Below are 21,173 nucleotides of genomic sequence, written 5' to 3'. Positions count from 1 at the left end.
CCCACACGCCCTTCACCTAGAATGTGCGTCACCTCAACACCAAAACACATAACATGTAATTCAGGGTTTTATACCTCAGCACCATGTTTAGAAGTGTTACTTACCTCGAACAAGCCAAATCCAATACCGAGAAAGGCAAACGATGCTCCAAAAATGTCATTCCGCGCATTCCGACCTTCAAACGGCTCAAAACTAGCCAAAAGAAACTCAAATACATCAAACAATGGCAAAGGAACCAATCCCAATCGACAAGGGTCCAATCTTGAATCAAAAGCCCAAAATCGGCCAAAAAGTCCAATCCGAGCCCGCGCCTCAGAACCCGATAAAACTCACAAAATCTGAAAATCCATTAAATTACGAGTCCAACCATACTAGTTTCACTCTAACCCGACTCCAAATCGATGTTCAAAACTCGAAAATTCAATTTATGAAGTTTTAGACAAAACCCCCCAATTTGCTCTTTAAAATTCATCAACCAATTTCTAAAATGAAGATAAATACATGAAATATAATCAAAATCAAGTACAGAAAACTTACCTCAATCCTTGTGGTGAAATTTGCCTCCAAAATCGCTCCATTCCGAAGCCCATAGCTCAATATGTGATAAAAATGGCCAACCCTCGAACTTAAAGCATTCTGCCCAGCATTTTCCGCATTTGCGGACAGTAGGTCACACCTGCGACCTTCGCTTCTACGGTGAAAACTTTGCTTATGCGAAAATAGCCTTGCCCAACGGCCCCCGCACCTATTGTAACAAACTCCGCTTTTGCAAAGACCTTTGCACCTGCGCTACCAATTCCTTGCACCTGCGCATCCGCATATGCACTCAATTCTCTGCTTCTGCGATCTTCCTTACCCAGCCTCTTCTCGCTTCTGCGACTCCTGTGTCGCTTATGCGACCATCGTACCTGCGCAAACCAGCCGCAGGTGCGATTCCCACCAGATCTGCCACCAGCAACTTAGCCAAAAATGATCCAAACAAATCCGAACCTCGTCCGAAACTCACCGAGCCCCTTGGGATCATGTCCGAACAAGCCAACAAGTCCCATAACATAATGCGTACCTACTCGAGGCCTCAAATCACGCATAATAACATCGAAAAAATTAATCGCAACTCAAATCGAACTTTAAGAACTTTGAACTTTCGACTACCAAAACTCGCGCCGAAACATACCAAATCAACTCGGAATGAACCCGAATTTCGCACACAAGTTCCAAATGACGTAACGAAGCTATTCAAATTTCCGGACCATAATACGAACCAGATATCACCAAAGTCAACTCCCGGTCAAACTTATGAACTTTCCGACCCTTCAAATTTCCAATTTGTGCTGAAACCTTCTAAAAACATCCAAATGCAAATCTGGGCATACGTCCGAGTCCAAAATCAACATCCGGGCCTAACGAAACCATCAAAACTCCAATCCGAGGTCAAATGCTAAAAAGTCAAACTTGATCAACTCTTCCAACTTAAAGTTTGAATAATGAAATTCATTCTTCCAAATCGATTCCGAGTAACTTGAAAACCAAAATCGGTGATTCACATAAGTCATAATACATCATACGGAGCTACTCATTCCCGTAAACTACCGAGCAAAGTGCTAACGCTCAAAACGACCGGTCGGGTCGTTACAAGTGTATTATTAAACATGTGTACTCTTTTTCCTTTACCAGAATTTTTTTTTCCCACTGGATTTTATATTAGTTAAGGTTTTAATAGGGCACATCACCTATTGGGTAGACATTCAAGGGGGGAGGAGGAGGGTGTTATGAATAAAATTGTACTTAGAGTGAACGTCTATCTTTAGAGAGTTTGTTACTTTATGGCTAAGTCATTTTTTCCCCTACAAATAGAGGGGCTTTACCCATTGTAAATCATCTGAAATTCAATAAGAATTACCTCTATCTTTTCTTTGCAATATTATTCTTTTCCTTATTGTTTTATTTTAAACTTAAATAAAGGATTTCCACTTTATAATATTTCAAATTTGATTTAGCATCTTAATAATTACTCATTCTATTCCACATTACGTATCTTAATTAGTTTAATTAGATATAAAATTTAAGAATATTAAAAAATGTTAATGCTTTTTAAATTTTGTGATAGAACGTGTTATGCATGTCACTCCAATATTTGAAATAGAGAGTATTAACAATTTTATCTTTTCACACCTCAACTCATTATTTTAGACATTTTTCATGCAAACTCATTAAGATGTTGTATTCAAATATTGTATTCCAGTTTTTGGGACAAATGTATATATTAGATATTAAGGAGTACAAAATGAGTTTTAATTAGTTCACACTCTCTATGCTTGATATTGTTTGATGGAAAAAATATTGAATAAGTTGACTGACTGTCCAATTTTCTAGTCCTTGTTACAATAAAAGTGATGTACTCAAGCCATCTGAACCTATGGATTTATAACTTTACAAACAAAAGCTCTACTAGCAAACATCTGCTCAACTCTCACCTAGTTAACTATCTTGTTTCTGTACTGATTTTATTGAGCTATTAATATAACACTTAGAGTGATTAAGGAATTAATAGTTGGGTTCTAAACTTTAGACAACTCATTTATGTTTTGCTTAATTTCCTTCTTAATTTCATAAGTGGACCTCATATAGATTTATCTTCAGAAATAAGTTTACTATAAGGTACTCCCCACTCCGTAACACTTTTACATAGCACGCATAATGTATCATGCCGAGACCGCTTCTACAGTGAAGGTAAAATGACATGCACTAATAATAATTTAACTATTTCACTAATATTCCTCAATTTGTCCTTTTTAAACGTTCTCTATATTTCATGTCCCCTTATTTCATATGACACGTCCAAGAATTACTCTACTGAAAATTTTAATGTTGCTTTTATATGGTGGATATAGTTTAAAATTATATTTTCTAAACCTTACAGAATAATATGAAAAGACCAAACATCTTGTAGAAGAGTTAGGAAGTAGGAAACTAAGTACTCAATGATTTACGTACGGTCTGCAAAATATAATAAATCAGGCCATGGAGTGTGTGAAATGTACTTGTACATTCAAAAAGAAAAGTGCTTAATTTGTTCAATATTTCTGAGAAAATTAAAATCATCTGCCTTGGCCAAAAAAGAAATGATGACACATCCATCACAAGATTGTGACGAATTTGTGATGAACTATCTTTACATAAGAAAAATTTAAGATAGACAAAAACCTTCTTACAGGGATTCTTTTTATGACAAAAATTAAAGACGGTATTTTTGTTGAGTGAGCTTTAGCTTATAAGATGGAGCTGAATATTGTGGCATATGACAAAGTGGCTACACTAAGGGTAAATAACAGACAGTATGGCTGCAGCTTCAATGAGTATCCTCCTGATGAATCTCCACTTGGCGAAGATCTTGAATATCTGTCTCCTGCATGTCACGCTCACAAATATATAATCAATTCTCACACCCTTATATAAAAGTTGAAATTGGTGCAGGAAGAAAACCATGGAAAAAGTGCAGTTGTTACAGTGCAAGATTTGTTCGTATTCGCACCTGAAGGAGTGGACGGAGAGATTTCCGGAGAACCAGTTGGCGAAGTTGCTGAAATGTTTATATTCACAATACAGATTAAAAAAAAAATGATCATTCGTCATAATTAGAGGGAAGTGAAAAGGTTCGGGAAAAATTAAAAAGAAAGAAGGGCAAAGACGTTGCTACCCCTTACAGATATTGAATGACTTTAATTATAAAAGTGACTGTTAGTTGTCATTCATTTTTGTCTTAGTGGTCGTTTGGTACAACGGTGGAATTTCCAGAATATCCCATGGGATGGGATATTCCATAAGATTAGTTATCCCTTTTTATATGGGATAACTAATTCATTATTTTAGTGTAAAAGTTAATCCCGGGATTAGCTAATATTCCAAATCAAACATAGGATCAATTAATTTCAAGCTTTATCTCGGGATTATTATTTTTATTCCATGTATCAAACGACCCATAAGCGCCACTTAATGGATATTTTAGTTAAGATGTGTTCGGAAAAACTTTTTAGTTTGTCCTAAAAAGAATATTACCTTTCTAGTTTAGGAGCAACTTAATTGACTTCAAAATATTCATTTTATCCTTAATGAAATGATTTATAAACACACAAATATTTAAAGCTTGTTTTAGAATACAAGTTTCAAAAGTTTTTATTTCTTTCTTAAACTCCATGCAGTCAAACAATTTTACATAAATTGAGACGCGAAAGTAATAAATACTTCCTCTTTTTTTAAAGACAAAATTCAGTTAGTCAAACGATTACTATTTGGGAATTAAGGAAGTAGTGATAAATTAAGCGTACCTTTACATAGGCTAAGAGAGGGAGTGTGGGCATTACAAGCTTTAGGAAGAGCCAACGCAAGTGTCTGATTGACATTAACTCCAAAGGATGAGCCCTCGCCATTCAAAACCTGACACAAGCACTGAGGCTGCGTCTTGACCATAGTGGCGAGCTGAGTGCAGCATCCTGATGACGGGCTCGTGGCATTCCCTTCTATGTATTGCAGGCACGGACCTAACCCAACAACCACCTGTTGGCAATCCGATTGAGCACTGACATGTAATGAAAGAAGAGCCACTGCCAGAACAATTATTGCACTTATTGTGCTCGCTGAGATCTGCATTTTTCCCTTGAATATTGTTCTGTAAATTGCTTCTTAGCTAATTAACAAAAAGAGATATTAAATGGTTTCTACTATTGAGATATATATATATATATATATATATATATATATATATATATATATATATATATATATATATAGGGTGGAAAATAAAAGTCAAGAGAAGTCATATTTGTAAAGGAAAAGTTGGGGAAATAAATTAATGCATGCAGATGGGGAAACGAATGTGGCTTAACTACTTTTCCTACTTTATAACCATAACTTAGTAAACAACTACTAATTTTTTGATGATCTCTGCGAAACTTAAAAATTGAAAAATAGGCACACATGTTATTTGCTATGGTCCAAGGTTTAGTGATGGTCAAGGACCACTCTTTTTTCTCAAGGATAGCTGCAAAGGTCAATATCACATTTTGTATTCACAGAGTAAAATCAAATCCAAAATTGCCTTTTGGTCTTTTATGATTTGGACATCACTCCTTGACGAAGAAATCACCGAATTTTCATATCTGCTGAAATCAAAAGTTTGCCCAAAGTAGTATAGGGGAATCAACTCATTTGATGTTCGCCATAGGAATCCAGAATTCCATTTCCGAATCCTGCAACACTATTTTGAAATATTAGACAAAAAAGGAAGTGCTTACCAAACAGAGATAAATCAAGGGCACCCTCCTCACTCTTACTTCTCTTTCTGTTCAATGTATTAACTATTCCCACTTATTTTAATTTTCCTAGCCCAAAACATTATTGGCCTTTGAATTCTGAGTCAAATAGTTTCTCTTCTTTCTTTCCTTCTTTCTTTGTTGTTTTCTTAACCAAAAGTAAGAAGATATCATTATGTTTAATTTGAACGTTCCGTTGAAAACGCAATTAAATAAATAAAATTGTGCTCTCTCTAACAGCTTAAGCTTTTGCATAAGATGGTCATGTAAATATAAATTTTAATTTATACCAGGATCTTGAACATAATAATCTTACATAAAATTGTTACACAATACATACCTGAATCGTAAGCCATTATCACGAAGTGGAAGCGTTAATTGGAATTAGTTTCTCGCATCTTGCCATAGCTTTCGTTACCGCCGACTTTAGTGATGGAAGAGAGAATAGAAAAATACGGTAACCCTAATGGATGGGGAGTGGACCAATTTATAGAGGTTCTCACTAATCCGATACGTCCATCAATTAACCGATCGGACGGACGAGATTTGTCTTTCATTAAATATTAATTATGGGCTTTAATATATTGGGTCATACACATAATAGGAAAAATCTAACAAGTCACACATTTCAACATGGTATCAGAGCAGGTTGTGGTCCTAGGTTTGATTCTAACCACCACCATCCATTATCAAAAAAAATTTAACGTACTTGACTCATAAAAAAAACAAGTATGCACGTGAGGGGGCATGTTGAAGACACAATTAAATAAATAAAAGTGTGCTCTGTCTAAACGTTTAAGCTTTTAGATGAGATGATCACATATTCCAAACACGTTGAAGCTTGAATGAATACAAGAGGGACAATAACTCCTTAAGAATCTCTAATTTTCTATCTGCTCCGTGCGGTCCTTCATTTCCTCTCTACTTTAGACTTTTAAATCATGAAAATTTCTGTTCCCATTGTGGCTGTGTTTACCTCGAAAAATGTAAGTAACAATTAAAGATGATTTGTGATTTTAAAGATAGGTGATATATTCTAATACTAGTGATTATATGAGTAATATTGAGCTTAAGTAAGAAGAAATAAAGAACCAAATTGATGTTGCTGGAACTGTAGGGGGCCTCGAGCTCGAATATCCAGGGGCCTCGAGGTTGGCTAAGAGTAATAAAGTATGAACAATAAAGCAAAGGAAATAAAGCTGTAAAGTAATTGCTGAGCACGTTAAACAAGAGAAGAATAAAAATGTTCTATTGCAGTGAATGATCTAATCCTCTTACAATATAATTGGGGTCCCCTTTATATAGGAGGAGAAAATCCTAACGTAGTACCTTGCTCATAAAGGTAAAAAATTCTATTGGTACAGGTGTATAACGGTCTAGTACAGATGTGTACCATTTCGTACAGCCCTTATCCTACAATTAATGCCCAGGTCCACGTGTCCTTGAGAAGTTCCTGCTCTTTCATGATTGACTTCGAGACAATGCCGCCCTCGATGCAGCCGTGCCAGGCATTCGATCAGCTCCCTCGAGGTAGGTCCCCCTTAGTCGGATACGACACCCACTTCGACTCTCCCAGACTCGAGCCTATAGCCCGATCTAAGCCTTCAAAATCATACTCCTCGATTTTGACCATATACAGATAGTCCCCGCGTTTCTCAGAATGGAATGATATGAAACGATTTGAACCTCGATTTTTTCGAGCCTCCCGCGATGATGTCGTCCTTGTGAAACCAACATATGAAGTGATCGAAACGTCCCATCTGTCCGCTTCCCAAAAACATTAAATGCACGCCAGTGTTGGTCGGCCATTAATGCCTTCGAACCGTCGATGCCCCTCTATAAATATGTGGCGTCTTCTTTTAGTAAACAACTTTACCTTTCTTCAATCTCTTCGAATCCTCATCTCTTCAATCACCTATTTCCTCCACCTCTTTAAACGCTGTAAAACACCAGGCTCTAGCCGGAAGCACTACATCCCAATTCACTCGTCTTCCTGACCTTATAACCATGGCCAAAACTTCCAAGACGGTCCCTAAAAAGGATCAAGCGTCATCTTCCTCTGCCTCTCGGCCGGCCAAACTGGTGGTGCCGCCGACACTTGAAGAGATCACCCCTGGCGATTGCATCATTAAGAAGGACTTCGGTATCGGGAATCCTCCAAATGTCGAGGGCCGATGCGAGCATGTGTCACGATATATTAGCATGATAACCATGCAGCTCGTCAAGGATGTAAAGAAGGAATGTCGACGAGGGGACGAGGTCAAGATTCAGATCCCGAAGCCTGATGAAAGCATAACTACCCATAAGGAGGGATTTTTGAGTGTTTACACTTATCCCTTCACACTGGGCCCCCTCGATCCGGTAGTGATCGACTTCTGCAAGACATACGAAGTCACCCTCGACCAAATCCACCCTTCGTTCTGGCATATCGTGATCATGTTGCGGCACTTCTCTGAGAAGGCCGAAGGTTTAGAATTCACCCTCAGCCACTTAGTCCGATTGTATCAGCCCCAATTATTTCGAGGACTTATCAAGCTGCAGCGTCGAACCACGAAGTCCTTCTTCGCCAGTGCCGATGAAACAAAAGATCGAGGTTGGATGAGCCGATTTGTTAGAGTCAGCACTTCGGACATCATTCCCGAGGAAAAAATATCTTTCCCAGAGAGGTGGAACTTTAATCATAAGTGGAGTCCGCATTTCCCTTTGTATCTATTCTTGTCCTTTCATTTTTCACAGCTTACTCATCATTCTTTTGGCAGCCGACGCTTGAGCGCCCTTGGCGGTGCCCGACCTCGAGGCTTGGGTTAGGAAACTTGCTGCTACATCCTCTTACGACAAGCGTAAGTGGCGTGAATTGGCGAAGGGCCGATGGGAGGCCAAGAACCATGGCCTTGGAGACGCGTCTGAGATGAGGCCGGCCCCATCGCGGGAAACGACCAAGCCTTCAAGTCTGAAGCCAGAGAAGGATAATAAAAGAAAGAGGGTCTCGGAGCCTGAAAACCCTCAAGACAAGAAATCCTCCACTCGAAGGCTACGAAAAAGGTTTGCTCAAATGGGAACAGACTCAGCCCATGACTCCCCGGATGGTGAGGAAAATGATGGGGAAGAACCGGCACTGGTAACTCGGACCGGGAGGTCAGTCGAGGCCATTAAGACTTCCGAACTAGAAAGTCCACCTTGTGGTGAGGATGCCCGAAAGGAAGAGACGGGCAAGGCCCCCGTATCCCCGGAGGTTGAGATTGTCCCTCCGTCTTCAACAACTATACCAAAGGGGGTAAATGCTGAGGCCCCCGAGGTTAATGAGAACGCCCCGAGTGAGGAGCTCGGGGCCGCGACAACAAGTCATTCTCTTTCATTGCCAACATATTTTGGGGAGGCAATCGAGGAAGCCAACACTTTACATATGCCCGACCCAAGTAAGGTCATCACGGATGATCCTTTCCAGAGTTGATATGCTTGGGTTGAGGGTGTCGATGCCTTCACTGATGCATCCTCCATTTTTGAAGAGGCCCAGCGTCTCTTTCTCCGGGTAAACACATACCCCCATCTATTACAAGTTTTTCTCCCTTTGTTTTCCTCTTCTACTGACGCATCTTTATTTCATGTATAGGCTGTTGCAAAATTCAAGGCCGAGCTGAAACAATGTGAGGTCGAGCTCAAGAGAGTCTCAGGCGAAGAGAAGGCCTTGAGGATCCTTTGTAGTCAAAAGGAAGAGGAGCTTAAGGACCTCCAGACTTCTTTGGCCAAAGCTCAAAAAAGCGAGTCCGAGTTGGACGAGCAGGTAACTCTGATTTTAACAAAGTTCGGCATTCTTGGCCCTACTTCGGGGGCTAATACTTTGATGTCTCAGCTGCAGCAAAAGCTGGACATGATTGGGCAGCTCCGGGGCGAGGTGAACCAAGTTCGGGCTGATTATCACCAGTGGAAGGAGAACATGGATCGACTCAACGCTGAAAAGGAAGTTGTTAAGGCTCAACTGACCTCGGTTGAGGCTCAACTCCATGGTGCTAAAGCGAAAGGTTTGGCTCAGGCATAGGAAATCGAGGAGCTGGGGGCCGAACTGGCTAAAGCCTATAGTGAAGCTGCATATGCTAAGGCTGAAGCTGCACAAGCCAAGGCCGAGGCTGAGAAGACGAAGGTTATGGCCGATAAATCCATCGCTATATACCAGAAAGAAGCCGCAGCCATTCAAGCTGAGTTGAAGGCAGCCTCTAACCGGGCGAAATCGAGCAGTGAATTGGCTAAGTGTCAAGCCCGGAGGGAGACTCTCGAGGAAGTCCGTGCTCGAGGATTTGATCTTGCCGAGGAGATAGCCGAAGCACAAGCACGGGAAACCCATGCTAGGTTTCTTGTGTCTTATGATGATGAAGACGTGGTGAGTGGCTCCGAGGATGGGGAAAGTGAGGAGAATGCTCCTGAAGGGGAAGAGGCTCGAGAAGATAAAGCCATTGGAGATGAAGACGTCACTCCTGGGGACGAGGCTCCGAAAATAGATTAGGTTTCTATTTTTGTATAAGAGCCCCTTGTTGTAATATGCAAATTTCCCGGATGAATGTAAAGTAGTCTTTCTGCTCTGTTCTTTATTTGTGCTGACTTTTTATTACCCCGTTCATGAAAATTTTCGATGGTTCATATGTTAAGTTCGAGTATTGGTTTAGACTCGCAATAAGCCCTTAGGCTTTAATTGCCCAAGGTCGTACCCCTTAGGGTTTTAGATGATCCCCGAGCCAAACTTAAAGTTAAATTAATGCGAGCTCGGGGTCTTTGGGTCCGAGTTGAACAAGAATGGGGTCTCAGACTTCCGTAGGTCTTTGACCCTATATTTCTTTTTAAGCTGGCCCTTAGGCATATCGGCCCTTAGGCTCTTTTTTAGAATTGGCCCTTAGGCTTTTTTAGGTTGGCCCTTAGGCTCTTTAAATTGGGCCGTTTCAGCCTCTAAAAATGGCTATAGAGTTTTCCCTCACTTCGGCTAAAAGACTTAATGGAGTTCGAGTTATTCCTTAGCATGTATTTTGTACCCGTTGGGTTTTTCGAAGGCTCGACGTATCGGAGCCTTATTAGTCATTTTGTTTGCATGGACATAATCTAATGCCTCTTAAGGGTTTTCCGAAGGCTGGTGTTATCGAAGCCTCTAGATTGTTCGAGGGTTGATTTGTCGAAACCTTTTTTTCGAGGGTTGATTTATCGAAGCCCTTAGATTTTTCGGGGGCAGAATTTATCGAGGCCCCTTATATTTTGCTTTTGTCGAGGGTAGCCTGATTTAACCGGTTTTTAATGTTTGAAAGCCTTTAGTTTTATAGCGAAAATCGGACATCTCCGAGTCGCATTATTTTGGCCGTAGCCTTTGTGTGACCGTAGTCTTTAGTATGGCCGTAGCCTTTGGATTTGCCACTTGGACTCGTTTCCCGATAATTTTCCGAACTTTCTCGAAAAGTTAGTCCCCGAGTGAGTTGGCCTTGGCCTTTGTTTCGAGGGGGTGCCTCTTCAAGGTCTTATGATGCCTCTTTGAGGTCTTATATTGACTGTCATGGACAGTCCCCGGGTATTTCAGGGCGCTTTGGCCCTTGAGCCGTTTCCCGTAGGATTGTAAGTATAGAGCTCGTATGAGATACAAAGTGTCTTTTGATATAACCAGAATGCTTCTTCAAATAGTTGATACATGCATACATGTTTTTCCATCGGGGCCCGATTATTCTATATGGACACGGTTCATTCGACCGTTTGGCCTATTATAAAGTTTTGCTGTCGGGGCCCTCTTGGGCATGAAATATCTTTCTCAAAGTTATAACCTCCGAGGGTGATGCTCCCCAGTATTCGAGGTTGATTAAAAAGAAGCCATGAATACTTGTTGAGTGACCTTTAGGTATCATATATGTGTTGCCTCGTTAAAAACATTGCCGGTAAAACCCATTTGGGTTAAAACCCGATCCAAGGGAAAAAGAGTAAAACGCATGCTTTCAAACCCAAGGTCTCCGAGCTGAGCAGTATTATCGCTTGAGCATTGATATGTTCCAATTATTTGATAGTTGCTCGCCTTCCATTTTGCTGAGTTTGTAGGATCCTTTCCCTATGACTCTGAGGACACGGTACGGTCCTTCCCAATTGGCACCTAGCTTCACTTCGTTTGGGTCTCGAGTGTTAAGAGTGACTTTCCTTAGAACTAAGTCCCCGACTCTGAAATGTCGAAGATTCGTCCTTCTGTTGTAATGCCTCTCGATCCTTTGTTTTTGTGCGGCCATTCGAATTAATGCGGCCTTCCGCTTTTCGTCCAGCGGCTCGAGAGAAGTGTTCATCGCTTCGCGATTTGAGTCTTCGGTGGCATGTTGAAACCTGGAGCTAGGCTCACCAACTTCTACTGGGATTAAAGCTTCGGTCCCGTATACCAAAGAAAACGGGGTCTCCCCCATGCTTGACTTTGCTGTTGTCCGATATGACCATAGTACCTCGGGCAACACTTCTCTACATTTCCCCTTTGCATCATCTAACCTTTACTCTAAGTTTCGAAAAATGGTTTTGTTGGTGGACTCGGCCTGACCATTTGCACTTGGGTGGTAGGTGTTGATAGGATCCTTTTGATTTTATGGTCCTCGAGGAACTGTGTGACTTTGCTGCCGATGAACTGTTTCCCATTGTCACACATTATTTCGGCGGGTATCTCGCACCGACATATGATATGATCCCATATGAAATCGATGACCTCTTTTTCTCTAACCTTCTAAAAGGCCTGCGCTTCAACCCATTTTGAGAAATAGTCAGTCATAAACAAAATGAATCTGGCTTTACCTGGCGCCGTTGGTAGGGGGCCGACGATGTCCACCCCCCATTTCATGAATGGCCATGGGAATAGGACCGAGTGGAGTTGTTCACCGGGTTGATGAATTATTGGCGCAAATCTCTGGCACTTGTCGCACTTTCGAAGGAACTCCTTGGTATTTTTTCCATGATATCCCAATAGTATCCTGCTCTGATCTCCTTGTGAACCAGCGAGTCCGCACCAGAATGGTTCCCACAAGAGCCCTCATGGATTTCCCGTAGTACATAGTCCGTATCCCCGGTCCCAAGCACACTGCTAGCGGTCCACCGAAGGTTCTTCTATACAACGTTCCATTTTCATCGAGCGAGAATCGAGCTGTTTTGGCTCGTAGTGTTCTTGATTTCTTTGGGTCCGCGGGGAGCTTCCCATGCTTTAAGTAATCAATGTACTTATTCCTCCAGTCCCATGTCAGGCTTGTTGAGTTAATCTCTGCATGGCCTTCTTCGATCACTGACTTCGATAGCTGGATGACAGCCCCTGGGACGATCTTGTCTTCTTCGACTGATGACCCAAGTTTGCTAGTACGTCGGCCTCGCTATTTTGTTCTCGAGGTACGTGGTCCAGTGTCCATTCCTTGAAGCGGTGCAGCGTCATTTGAAGTTTGTCCAAGTACCTTTGCATTCGATCATCTCGAACCTCGAAGCTTCCGTTTACATGGTTTACCACCAAATGGGAATCACACTTTGCCTCGATGACCTCTGCTCCAAGGCCCTTAGCTAGTTCAAGACCTACAATCATGGCTTCATTCTCAGCCTCATTGTTAGTCAATTTAAAAGTTTTGATAGATTTTCTAATAACACTGCCCGTAGGCGATTTTAAAACGATGCCGAGCCCGGACCCTTTCACAGTTGAGGCACCGTCCATGAAGAGGGTCCACACCCCCGTCGATGCACCCGTTTTTAGCAAGAGTTCCTTTTATACTTCGGGATGAGGGCAGGCGTGAAGTCGGCCACGAAGTCTGCCAAAATCTGAGACTTGATGGCCGTTCGAGGCTGATACTCAATATCATATCCTCCAAGCTCGATGGCCCACTTAGCTAACCTGCCCTATAATTCGGGCTTATGCAAGATATTTCGAAGCGGTATGTGGTCAGTACACATATACGATGGCATTGAAAATACGGTTTTAATTTCCTAGATGCGCTTATAATGCAAGAGCTAACTTTTCCAAATGTGGGTACCTGGTTTCAACATCTCCTAGGGTCTGACTCACATAATAGATAGGAAACTGCGTACCTTTCTCTTCTCGAACCAACACGCCACTTACCGCTACCTCTGATACGGACAGATACAAGTAGAGTGTTTCATCCTTTTTTGGAGTATGGAGCACGGGTGGGCTCGACAAGTATCGTTTTAATTCCTCCAAGGCTTGCTGACATTCCGGGGTCCATGTGAAGTTGTTCTTCTTTTTGAGTAGGGAAAAGAAGTGATGGCTCCGATCTGATGACCTCAAGATGAATCGACCTAGGGCAGCTATCCGTCCGGTCAGTCGTTGCACGGCTTTCACATTATTTACCACGGTGATTTCCTCGATGGCTTTGATTTTATCGAGGTTGATCTCGATACCTCTGTTCGACACCATGAAGCCCAAGAACTTGCCCGAGCCGACTCCAAAAAAGCATTTCTCGGGGTTGAGCTTCATGTTGTATTTTCTGAGGATGTCGAATGTCACTTGAAAACGGGTCAAATGGTCCTCTACGCGCAGGGACTTAACTAGCATATCATCAATATAAACTTCCATGGATTTGCCTATTTGATGTTCGAACATCTTATTGACTAAACGTTGATATGTGGCTCTAGAACTTTTTAGCCCGAAGGGCATCACATTATAACAATACGTTCCATACTTGGTGATGAATGAAGTTTTCCCCCGGTCTTCCGGGTTTATTTGAATTTGGTTGTACCCGGAGTAGGCATCGAGAAAAGTAAGGATCTCGTGGCCCGCCGTAGCATCGATCAGGCGATCGATGTTGGGCAATGGGAAAGAATCTTTAGGGCATGCTTTATTCAAATCTTTGTAATCTACACACCTTCTATGTTTATTCCCCTTTTTAGGGACTACCACCCCGTTAGCTAGCCATTCAGGATATTTTACTTCCCCGATGGATCCTATTTTGAGAAGTTTGGTTACCTCTTCTTTGATGAACGCATGCTTTACCTCAGACTGAGGTCTCCTCTTTTGCTTCACTGGTTTAAATCTTGGATCGACGCTCAGTCGATGGGTAGTTATTTTCGGTGGAATCCCTGTCATATCTAAATGGGACCAAGCGAAGCAATCAATATTATCGATCATAAATTGAATGAGTTTTTTCTTGAGTTCGGGGGTTAATCCCGTCCCCAGGTATACCTTTTGTTCCGGAAGATGCTCGATTAATATGACCTGTTCGAGTTCTTCGACCGTGGATTTCGTTGCATCTAATTCCTCGGGGGCAACGAAAGTTCGAGGGGTGAGGAAATCTTCTTTTTTATCCCCAGCCACCTGTTCATCGAATATTTGTCCATCGGGATAACCGAGGGCACGAGCTGTAATTGCTATTTGGCCGCCTGCTTGTCCTTTGACTTTTTCGATAATGACATCGATACCGGTGTCAAGTCGTGCACTGCAAATATTTCCTTAGTTACATGCTGTTCTCCATATACTGTTTTCGCGCCATCCTTTGTTGGGAACTTCATCATTTGGTGAAGGGTCGAAGGCACTGCCCTCATGCTATGGATCCATGGTCTTCCGAGCAAAGCATTATATCTCATCTTGCCTTCAATGACATGAAATTTGGTGTCTTGTATGGTTCCGGCCACGTTGACTAGGAGGATGATTTCTCCTTTCGTCGTTTCTCTTGCCATGTTAAAGCCATTCAAGGCTCGAGATGCCGGTATGATTTGATCGAGCAGTCCGAGCTGCTCCACGACCCTGGACCTGATTATATTTGTCGAGCTACCTGGATCCACGAGAACACGTTTAACTTGAACTTTATTTAAAAGGATAGAAATTACCAGTGCATCGTTGTGAGGTTGAGATAAAGCCTCGGGGTTTTCCTCGCTGAATGTGAGGGTGTCCTCGGGCAAGTAATCCCGAGTTTGATTTTCCCTTGTGATGGATATTTTGGTGCATTTGAATATTGGTTCCTGTGGGACATCTGCTCCACCGATGATCATGTGAATGACATGTTGAGGTTCTTCGAGCCTTTTCATAATAGCGGGATCAGTCACCGAGCCGCTTTCATCGAGCCTTTCCAGCACTAGTTCACGCTGCGTGTTTACTGGTTCAACGGTGTTGGGAGTTCTGTTCTGACTCTGAAGCTGAGCGATGGCGACTTGCTGAGCTTGCAACATCTCGAAAATCACTTGGAGGCTGACTCCTCCTTCTGCCAGTCCTTGTGTTTCCTGGCCTCCGTCCTGGGCTTCTCCGTGTGCATTTTTTGCGGGGTCCGCGCCTGTGTCCGTGTTTAGAGCGTTATGGGAGCTGATTTCAACTGGCTCCACGTTTGGCATTCCTTCGGGGTTTACGGGTGGTACACCGAGCCCTATGTCGCTGTTTTCTCCAAGTCCTTCACTGTCGTGAGCGGGTTCGTTTCATGTGCTAGACATGATTAAGCCTGAAATCAAAGAATCTTTGACAAAAAAAAGTGTGAAGAATAACGTGTGTTATCAGAAAACGAGCACTAAAATAATCACTATTATCTTTAGCCCCACGGTGGGCGCCAAACTATTTACCTCGAAAAATGTAAGTAACAACTAAAGATGATTTGTGGTTTTAAAGATACGTGATATATTCTAATACTAGTGATTATATGAGTAATATTGAGCTTAAGTAAGAAGAAATAAAGAACCAAATAGATGTTGCTGGAACTGTAGGGGGCCTCGAGCTCGAATATCCAGGGGCCTCGAGGTTGGCTAAGAGTAATAAAGTATGAACAATAAAGCAAAGGCAATAAAGCTGTAAAGTAATTGTTGAGCACGTTAAACAAGAGAAGAATAAGAATGTTCTATTGCAGTGAATGATCTGATCCTCTTACAATATGATTGGGGTCCCCTTTATATAGGAGGAGAAAACCCTAACATAGTACCATGCTCATAAAGGTAAAGAATTCTATTGGTACAGGTGTATAACGGCTTAGTACGGATCTGTACCATTTCGTACGGCCCTTATCCTACCATTAATGCCCAGGTCCACGTGTCCTTGAGAAGTTCCCGCTCATTCTTGATTGACTTCGAGACAATGCCGCCCTCGATGCAGCCCGTGCCAGGCATTCGATCAGCTCCCTCGAGGTAGGTCCCCCTTAGTCGGATACGACACCCACTTCGAGTCTCCCAGACTCGAGCCTATAGCCCGATTTAAGCCTTCAAAATCATACTCCTCGATTTTGACCGTATACAGGCTGAATGCGAATTTATTCTTTCTTTGTTATGCGAAGGCCTTGCCAAAGATCAACTAATTACAATCAGCAATAACCGAAAAGGAAAGTGAAGGTAAAAAAGGAAAAAGAAATAAACAGAGCGAAAATGAGTATGACAATGAGCTAGAATTGACTTTCCAAGACTTCAGTGAATAACTCATAGTAAGTGTTAGACACAATACAGGACATGCACTCATACATGGCACGCTGGTACTACAGCTTTGGGGCAAAATCAAAAAATTAAATCATCACACATAAAAAAAAAACATAGAATGTTAAAACTCCTAAACAATTTGAATCTAGAGAAAAGTTGACGCAAAAGCACTGAATGCAGCAATGAAGGTCGAAGTAGCTGTGAGATGAAGCGGCAGTTCCACAATGCTTCCCCTAGATGTAGTCCCACCAGTAATCTTTGACCCTGTCCCTGCTTTTTTCCATGGATTAATTAAATTAATTAAATAAAATTTCCTAATGTAGTTTTAACAGGAAAAAAAGTAGTATATATACCTGAAGGAATGTCTGGTTCGGATTTCCCATCTGGTGATCCTTTAGAAGAGTCCGCTGGAGGACTATCAGCGGGTGAAGCTGCTGGTCCATTTGCTCCAGCTGTACAGTATAGAAAACGAATGAATTTCATGTCAATGTAAGCTTTAGATAGTTTTTACAATATCAGTATAATTTAACCTATTGTAACATGTTGCTGCCTACTATCCATGTGACTAATTATTACTCATTATGTGCAGTTACCTTTAGTTATCATTTAAGTGGTTTGATAGTATGAAAATTCTTTTGTCTAACATATGCATACCATTGCAGCGGCTAACTGGAGGAGTTTGAACATTGCATGCACTAGGAAGTGCAACAGCAAGAGTTTGGTTAATAGAAACACCAAAAGAGGAGCCGCCACCATTTAGCACGGAGCAAAGACACCGCGGCTGTGATGCCACGACCCTAGATAGCTGTGAGCAACAAGATGACGATGGCATCGTTGTGTTTCCAGTAACATAATTTAGACACGGGGACAAGCTCAATAGTGCAGTGGTGCAGCCTGATTGTGCTCTGGCTCCGTTCCATTGCATGAGCATGAGCACCAGGACTAGGGACAGGCCGATCTCATTTCTATTTGAAGCCATTTAGTGAAATTTGTATATTTTGGATAATTTTATTCTCTATAGTTTATGCTAGTTAGTTGATCAAGGGAATGGAATTACTAGCATGACTCTGCTGTGAATTTATACTGAAACTTGAGATCTAGAGACTATATCACCTGATAGTGTGGGTGTCCAACTTTACCAAATTGAAATATAAATCTCCATAGTCGAGAACCAATTGGTTCTAGACTATTGATAATTAAAGAAAGAAAGGGAAAGTTTGATTCATTGTTCAAATGATATAGCTAGAGACGCCAGTTATTATTGTAAAATAGAAATATATAATGGAACAGGTAGGCTTGGTTGCAACAAGGAAAGAAGTGTGCCAATCAGAAAATATATAGGTTATTTTACAGTTGGTAGTGCTTAGGTAATACGTGGTCTAATTGACACAGAAAGATAGCTGAATTTGTTTGCCGTTGCTGAATTCTATAAGTTATGTTTTTGTGTACTACTACTTATAGAAGTGTCATTGTGTCAATGATTGTGGTTGTCACTTTTCTTTGTCTTTTTTCCCTATTATTATTAAGTTTACTTTCTCTTGCAACATTACAATCTGTAGCTTTTTCTCCCCTTAACTTAAAAGTAATTTTACAACCGGAAAAGACATAATAGGCTTTTTATGTCTTTTTCACTTAGAAGGTCGTTTGGTTAACATATTATAATGCAAATAATATTTATGTGGTAATTAATTATAATGAAGGAATTATTATGTGGTGATTCCTAATGAACTGTTATACAAGAAATACTACATTAATTAAGGATATTTTTGTCTATAAATAGTCTAATTCAGGTATTATTAATTAATACAAGTATTCTTATCTTATATCCTACTACAACAATAATTACACTTCAGTCTCAAATCAGTTGGGATCGGCGATATGAATCCTTAGTAATCATATTCCATAAATCTTCCAAATATATACAAAAATATATATATATATATATATATTCTCTTAAAGTATAAATCTACGAAAGGTTGAACCACCCCGTAGAGTATAAGTTCTAAAGTAAAAATGCTAACTTCTAAAACAAATTCTTAACTATGTATAAAAAAAAATTTCTTCCATTGTGTCCTGTATTTGCATGGATTCTTAGAAATTATCGGTAACAAATTTCTTCCAAGTGATTTTCGGTCTACCACCAGAGGCGGATCCAGTATTAAAATTTAATGAGTTCAATTATGCACTTAATTAATTATATCATAAAAAATATGGGTTCAAATCTAATATTTGTTGAGATTTTAGTAGGTTTTTACATATATATACCCCATATTGAAAGTTATGGGTTCATATGCTCCCGTAGGTAAAGGCTACATCCGCCCATGTCTACCACATCTTTTTTAACTCACACTCCCTATAGTTTCACACCTACAGACTGATACATCTGGAGGTCGACAAATGACATGACCAAACCATCTTAAGTGATATTTTTCTCATCTTATCCTCGATGTGTGCTACTTAAAATGTAATCATTTCTAATCTTATCCAATCTATCCATCTTAGCATCAACATTTCTATGGGTACTTATTTTGTGAATGTGTTAAATTTTTGCGGCCCAACATTCAACCCCATACTAGGCATCACCTGTCTTATAACTATTCTATAGAGCTTATAGTTTACTTTGGTCGGCATCTTTTTAAATTCTTCCTTTCAAATTCATACCGTAAAATTTGATGCTTTCGCCCTCATACAAACAAATCATGAAAAAGAAAAAACAGGACATACAGATGCAGAGAACAGGGTCTGTTTACAAGTGATCACAATTCACAAAGATGATTATTATATTCAAAACAAATGATGGTACAATGACGAGCTCTCCGAACATACAAAAAAGAAACAATAAATAGCTAAGTTACAACCAATCACACTAGACCAAGAAAAAGGGTCTCTCCGTAAGAGTGTTTTAATAGCAAAGAATTGACATAGGAGTAACTGCATGCGAAGCTCCTTCAAAATCCAGGGAAAGCCAAAGCAGTTGATGCAATGAAGAGCAAGAACCCCATTAAACTGAAAGAAATTTTCATGTTGCTTCCAGCATTTGAGGATCCATTTGGTGAGGTATTTGTCTTAGATCCGGTTGAACCTGCAAAAAATAATATTAGTGTTCCACTTTTAATTTAATGGAGCTTCTAGGATCAGATAAATAGAGAGAATAACGAATTTGTCTGTTTTTGCCCTTTTTTATTCTGCTAGTGTACGACTTATAGAATACTTGAACTTGAATTACCTGATCCTGATGGAGTTGATGGGGTTTGATCAGGTGTTTCATCCGATGAACCAGTTGGGGCAGGGGAACCTGAAGGTGAACTTGCAGCTGGCACTGAACCACTAGGTCCATTAGCTGCTGTTTTTTCAAATGCATAAAAGTCAGTCACAGTTAAAAAAAAAAATTACACAATTAGGTCACCTAAAAGATACTCCTCCGGTCCAAAATAAGTGATTTTTTGGATATTTTCACACAAATTAAAAAATTCACCTTTTAGCATTAATTAGCAATAGAATTGACCATATTAACCTTTACTATCTCATATAAACACTCCTAACACATATTCCAATACCATTTACTTCAAGGACAATGTAGGAAAAAAAAAATTAATTCATTCTTGAAATCTGAAAAAATCACTTATTTTGGACCACAAGAAAAAGGCCAAAAAATCACTTATTTTGGACCGGAGGGAGTAACAATTAATAGCCAATTTAAGTGCAATTAGTAAACGCGCGTAGAAATTCAAGGTAAATGAGGTAAGCGTGTTATGTTGTGCAATTAGCATAAAAGACTAAGGAATGCAAATTTACCATTGCACTGGCTAACTGGAGGAGTTTGTACATTGCAAGCACCAGGTAAAGCTAGAGCAAGAGTTTGATTTATGGCAACACCAAGACCAGAACCACCACCATTAAGCAAAGAGCAAAGGCATTGAGGATTGGATTGGACAACACCGGATAGTGCTGTGCAGCAAGATGAGGATGGAGTTGATGAATTTCCAGTAACGTAATTCATACATGGGGCCAATCCAACAAGTGTAGTCATACAATTCGATTGAGCTGTAGCATCATTCCAAAATAAGGCCACCAATACTATGACCAAAGCCATTATATTCATGATTTTGGATGCCATTTTCTTTAAGGCTAACTGCGTAAGTTCAGAAAAGAGCAGAGGAGTTTTGAGTTGGTTGAGAATTGGGATGTTTGAGTGATGAAGGAGAAAAAGGGCTGTGGTTTAAATACCCAAAGTCTTAGCGCAAAACAACAAGAAAATATAGGTAGCTTTGGTTGGCCAACTCGAACTAATGAATGGCTTCGAAACTTCGTAAGGAAAAAAAATGCTTAATTTCATAACTAAACATTCAATAAAAAAATAAATTAAATCATGACTTGGTTTGTATCATTGACAAGTGTTAACCTAAGTAGTTAATTGGGTTACGTGATCTGGTTTGAGTCCTCTCGACATAACGCCTTGTTGGGCTAAACAGGCCCAAATACCCTCTTAACATAATGTGATAT

At 40.5% G+C, this 21,173-nt stretch overlaps 3 protein-coding genes across 4 annotated transcripts; 1 reads left to right on the top strand and 2 right to left on the bottom strand.

Moving 5' to 3' along the window:
- LOC109236169 (myosin-14-like) lies at positions 8,218-9,807 on the top strand. The gene is made up of 4 exons (XM_019402381.1): positions 8,218-8,730; positions 8,920-9,090; positions 9,160-9,294; positions 9,346-9,807. The coding sequence occupies exons 1-4, from the start codon at positions 8,218-8,220 to the stop codon at positions 9,805-9,807; spliced, it is 1,281 nt and encodes a 426-aa protein (XP_019257926.1).
- On the bottom strand, positions 16,804-17,695 carry LOC109241122 (non-specific lipid-transfer protein-like protein At2g13820). Its single transcript, XM_019407846.1, has 3 exons — positions 17,325-17,695; positions 17,024-17,122; positions 16,804-16,940 (listed from the first exon to the last, which is right to left on the bottom strand). The coding sequence occupies exons 1-3, from the start codon at positions 17,647-17,649 to the stop codon at positions 16,816-16,818; spliced, it is 549 nt and encodes a 182-aa protein (XP_019263391.1). The 5' UTR covers positions 17,650-17,695; the 3' UTR covers positions 16,804-16,815.
- Positions 19,416-20,859, bottom strand: LOC109241109 (non-specific lipid transfer protein GPI-anchored 2-like). Of its 2 annotated transcripts, none has more exons than XM_019407829.1 (3): positions 20,466-20,859; positions 19,897-20,013; positions 19,416-19,752 (listed from the first exon to the last, which is right to left on the bottom strand). In XM_019407829.1, exons 1-3 carry the CDS (start codon positions 20,785-20,787, stop codon positions 19,619-19,621), a joined length of 573 nt encoding a protein of 190 aa, XP_019263374.1. In that variant the 5' UTR covers positions 20,788-20,859; the 3' UTR covers positions 19,416-19,618. The 2 variants fall into 2 exon arrangements, with proteins under 2 accessions (XP_019263374.1, XP_019263381.1); XM_019407836.1 differs by having other exon boundaries at positions 19,897-20,010.

Source organism: Nicotiana attenuata, chromosome 1, assembly GCF_001879085.1.
Source record: "Nicotiana attenuata strain UT chromosome 1, NIATTr2, whole genome shotgun sequence".
NCBI lineage: Eukaryota > Viridiplantae > Streptophyta > Magnoliopsida > Solanales > Solanaceae > Nicotiana > Nicotiana attenuata.
The sequence above is the reverse complement of the archived record's forward strand: the minus strand, read 5'-3'. Positions and strand labels throughout refer to the sequence as shown.

What these genes read in the sequence shown, in the direction of transcription:
- LOC109241122 (XM_019407846.1), bottom strand. Translation starts at nt 17,649, where the DNA reads ATGGCTTCAAATAGAAATGAGATCGGCCTGTCCCTAGTCCTGGTGCTC. An exon ending in TCCAGTTAGCCGCTGCAATG is followed by an intron (nt 17,123 to 17,324) that starts GTATGCATATGT and finishes TATACTGTACAG; the next exon opens with CTGGAGCAAATGGACCAGCA. An exon ending in CGAACCAGACATTCCTTCAG is followed by an intron (nt 16,941 to 17,023) that starts GTATATATACTA and finishes GGAAAAAAGCAG; the next exon opens with GGACAGGGTCAAAGATTACT.
- LOC109236169 (XM_019402381.1), top strand. Translation starts at nt 8,218, where the DNA reads ATGAGGCCGGCCCCATCGCGGGAAACGACCAAGCCTTCAAGTCTGAAG. An exon ending in ATATGCCCGACCCAAGTAAG is followed by an intron (nt 8,731 to 8,919) that starts GTCATCACGGAT and finishes TTTCATGTATAG; the next exon opens with GCTGTTGCAAAATTCAAGGC. An exon ending in TTAAGGCTCAACTGACCTCG is followed by an intron (nt 9,295 to 9,345) that starts GTTGAGGCTCAA and finishes GCTCAGGCATAG; the next exon opens with GAAATCGAGGAGCTGGGGGC.
- LOC109241109 (XM_019407829.1), bottom strand. Translation starts at nt 20,787, where the DNA reads ATGGCATCCAAAATCATGAATATAATGGCTTTGGTCATAGTATTGGTG. An exon ending in TCCAGTTAGCCAGTGCAATG is followed by an intron (nt 20,014 to 20,465) that starts GTAAATTTGCAT and finishes TTGAAAAAACAG; the next exon opens with CAGCTAATGGACCTAGTGGT. An exon ending in ATCAACTCCATCAGGATCAG is followed by an intron (nt 19,753 to 19,896) that starts GTAATTCAAGTT and finishes TATTTTTTGCAG; the next exon opens with GTTCAACCGGATCTAAGACA.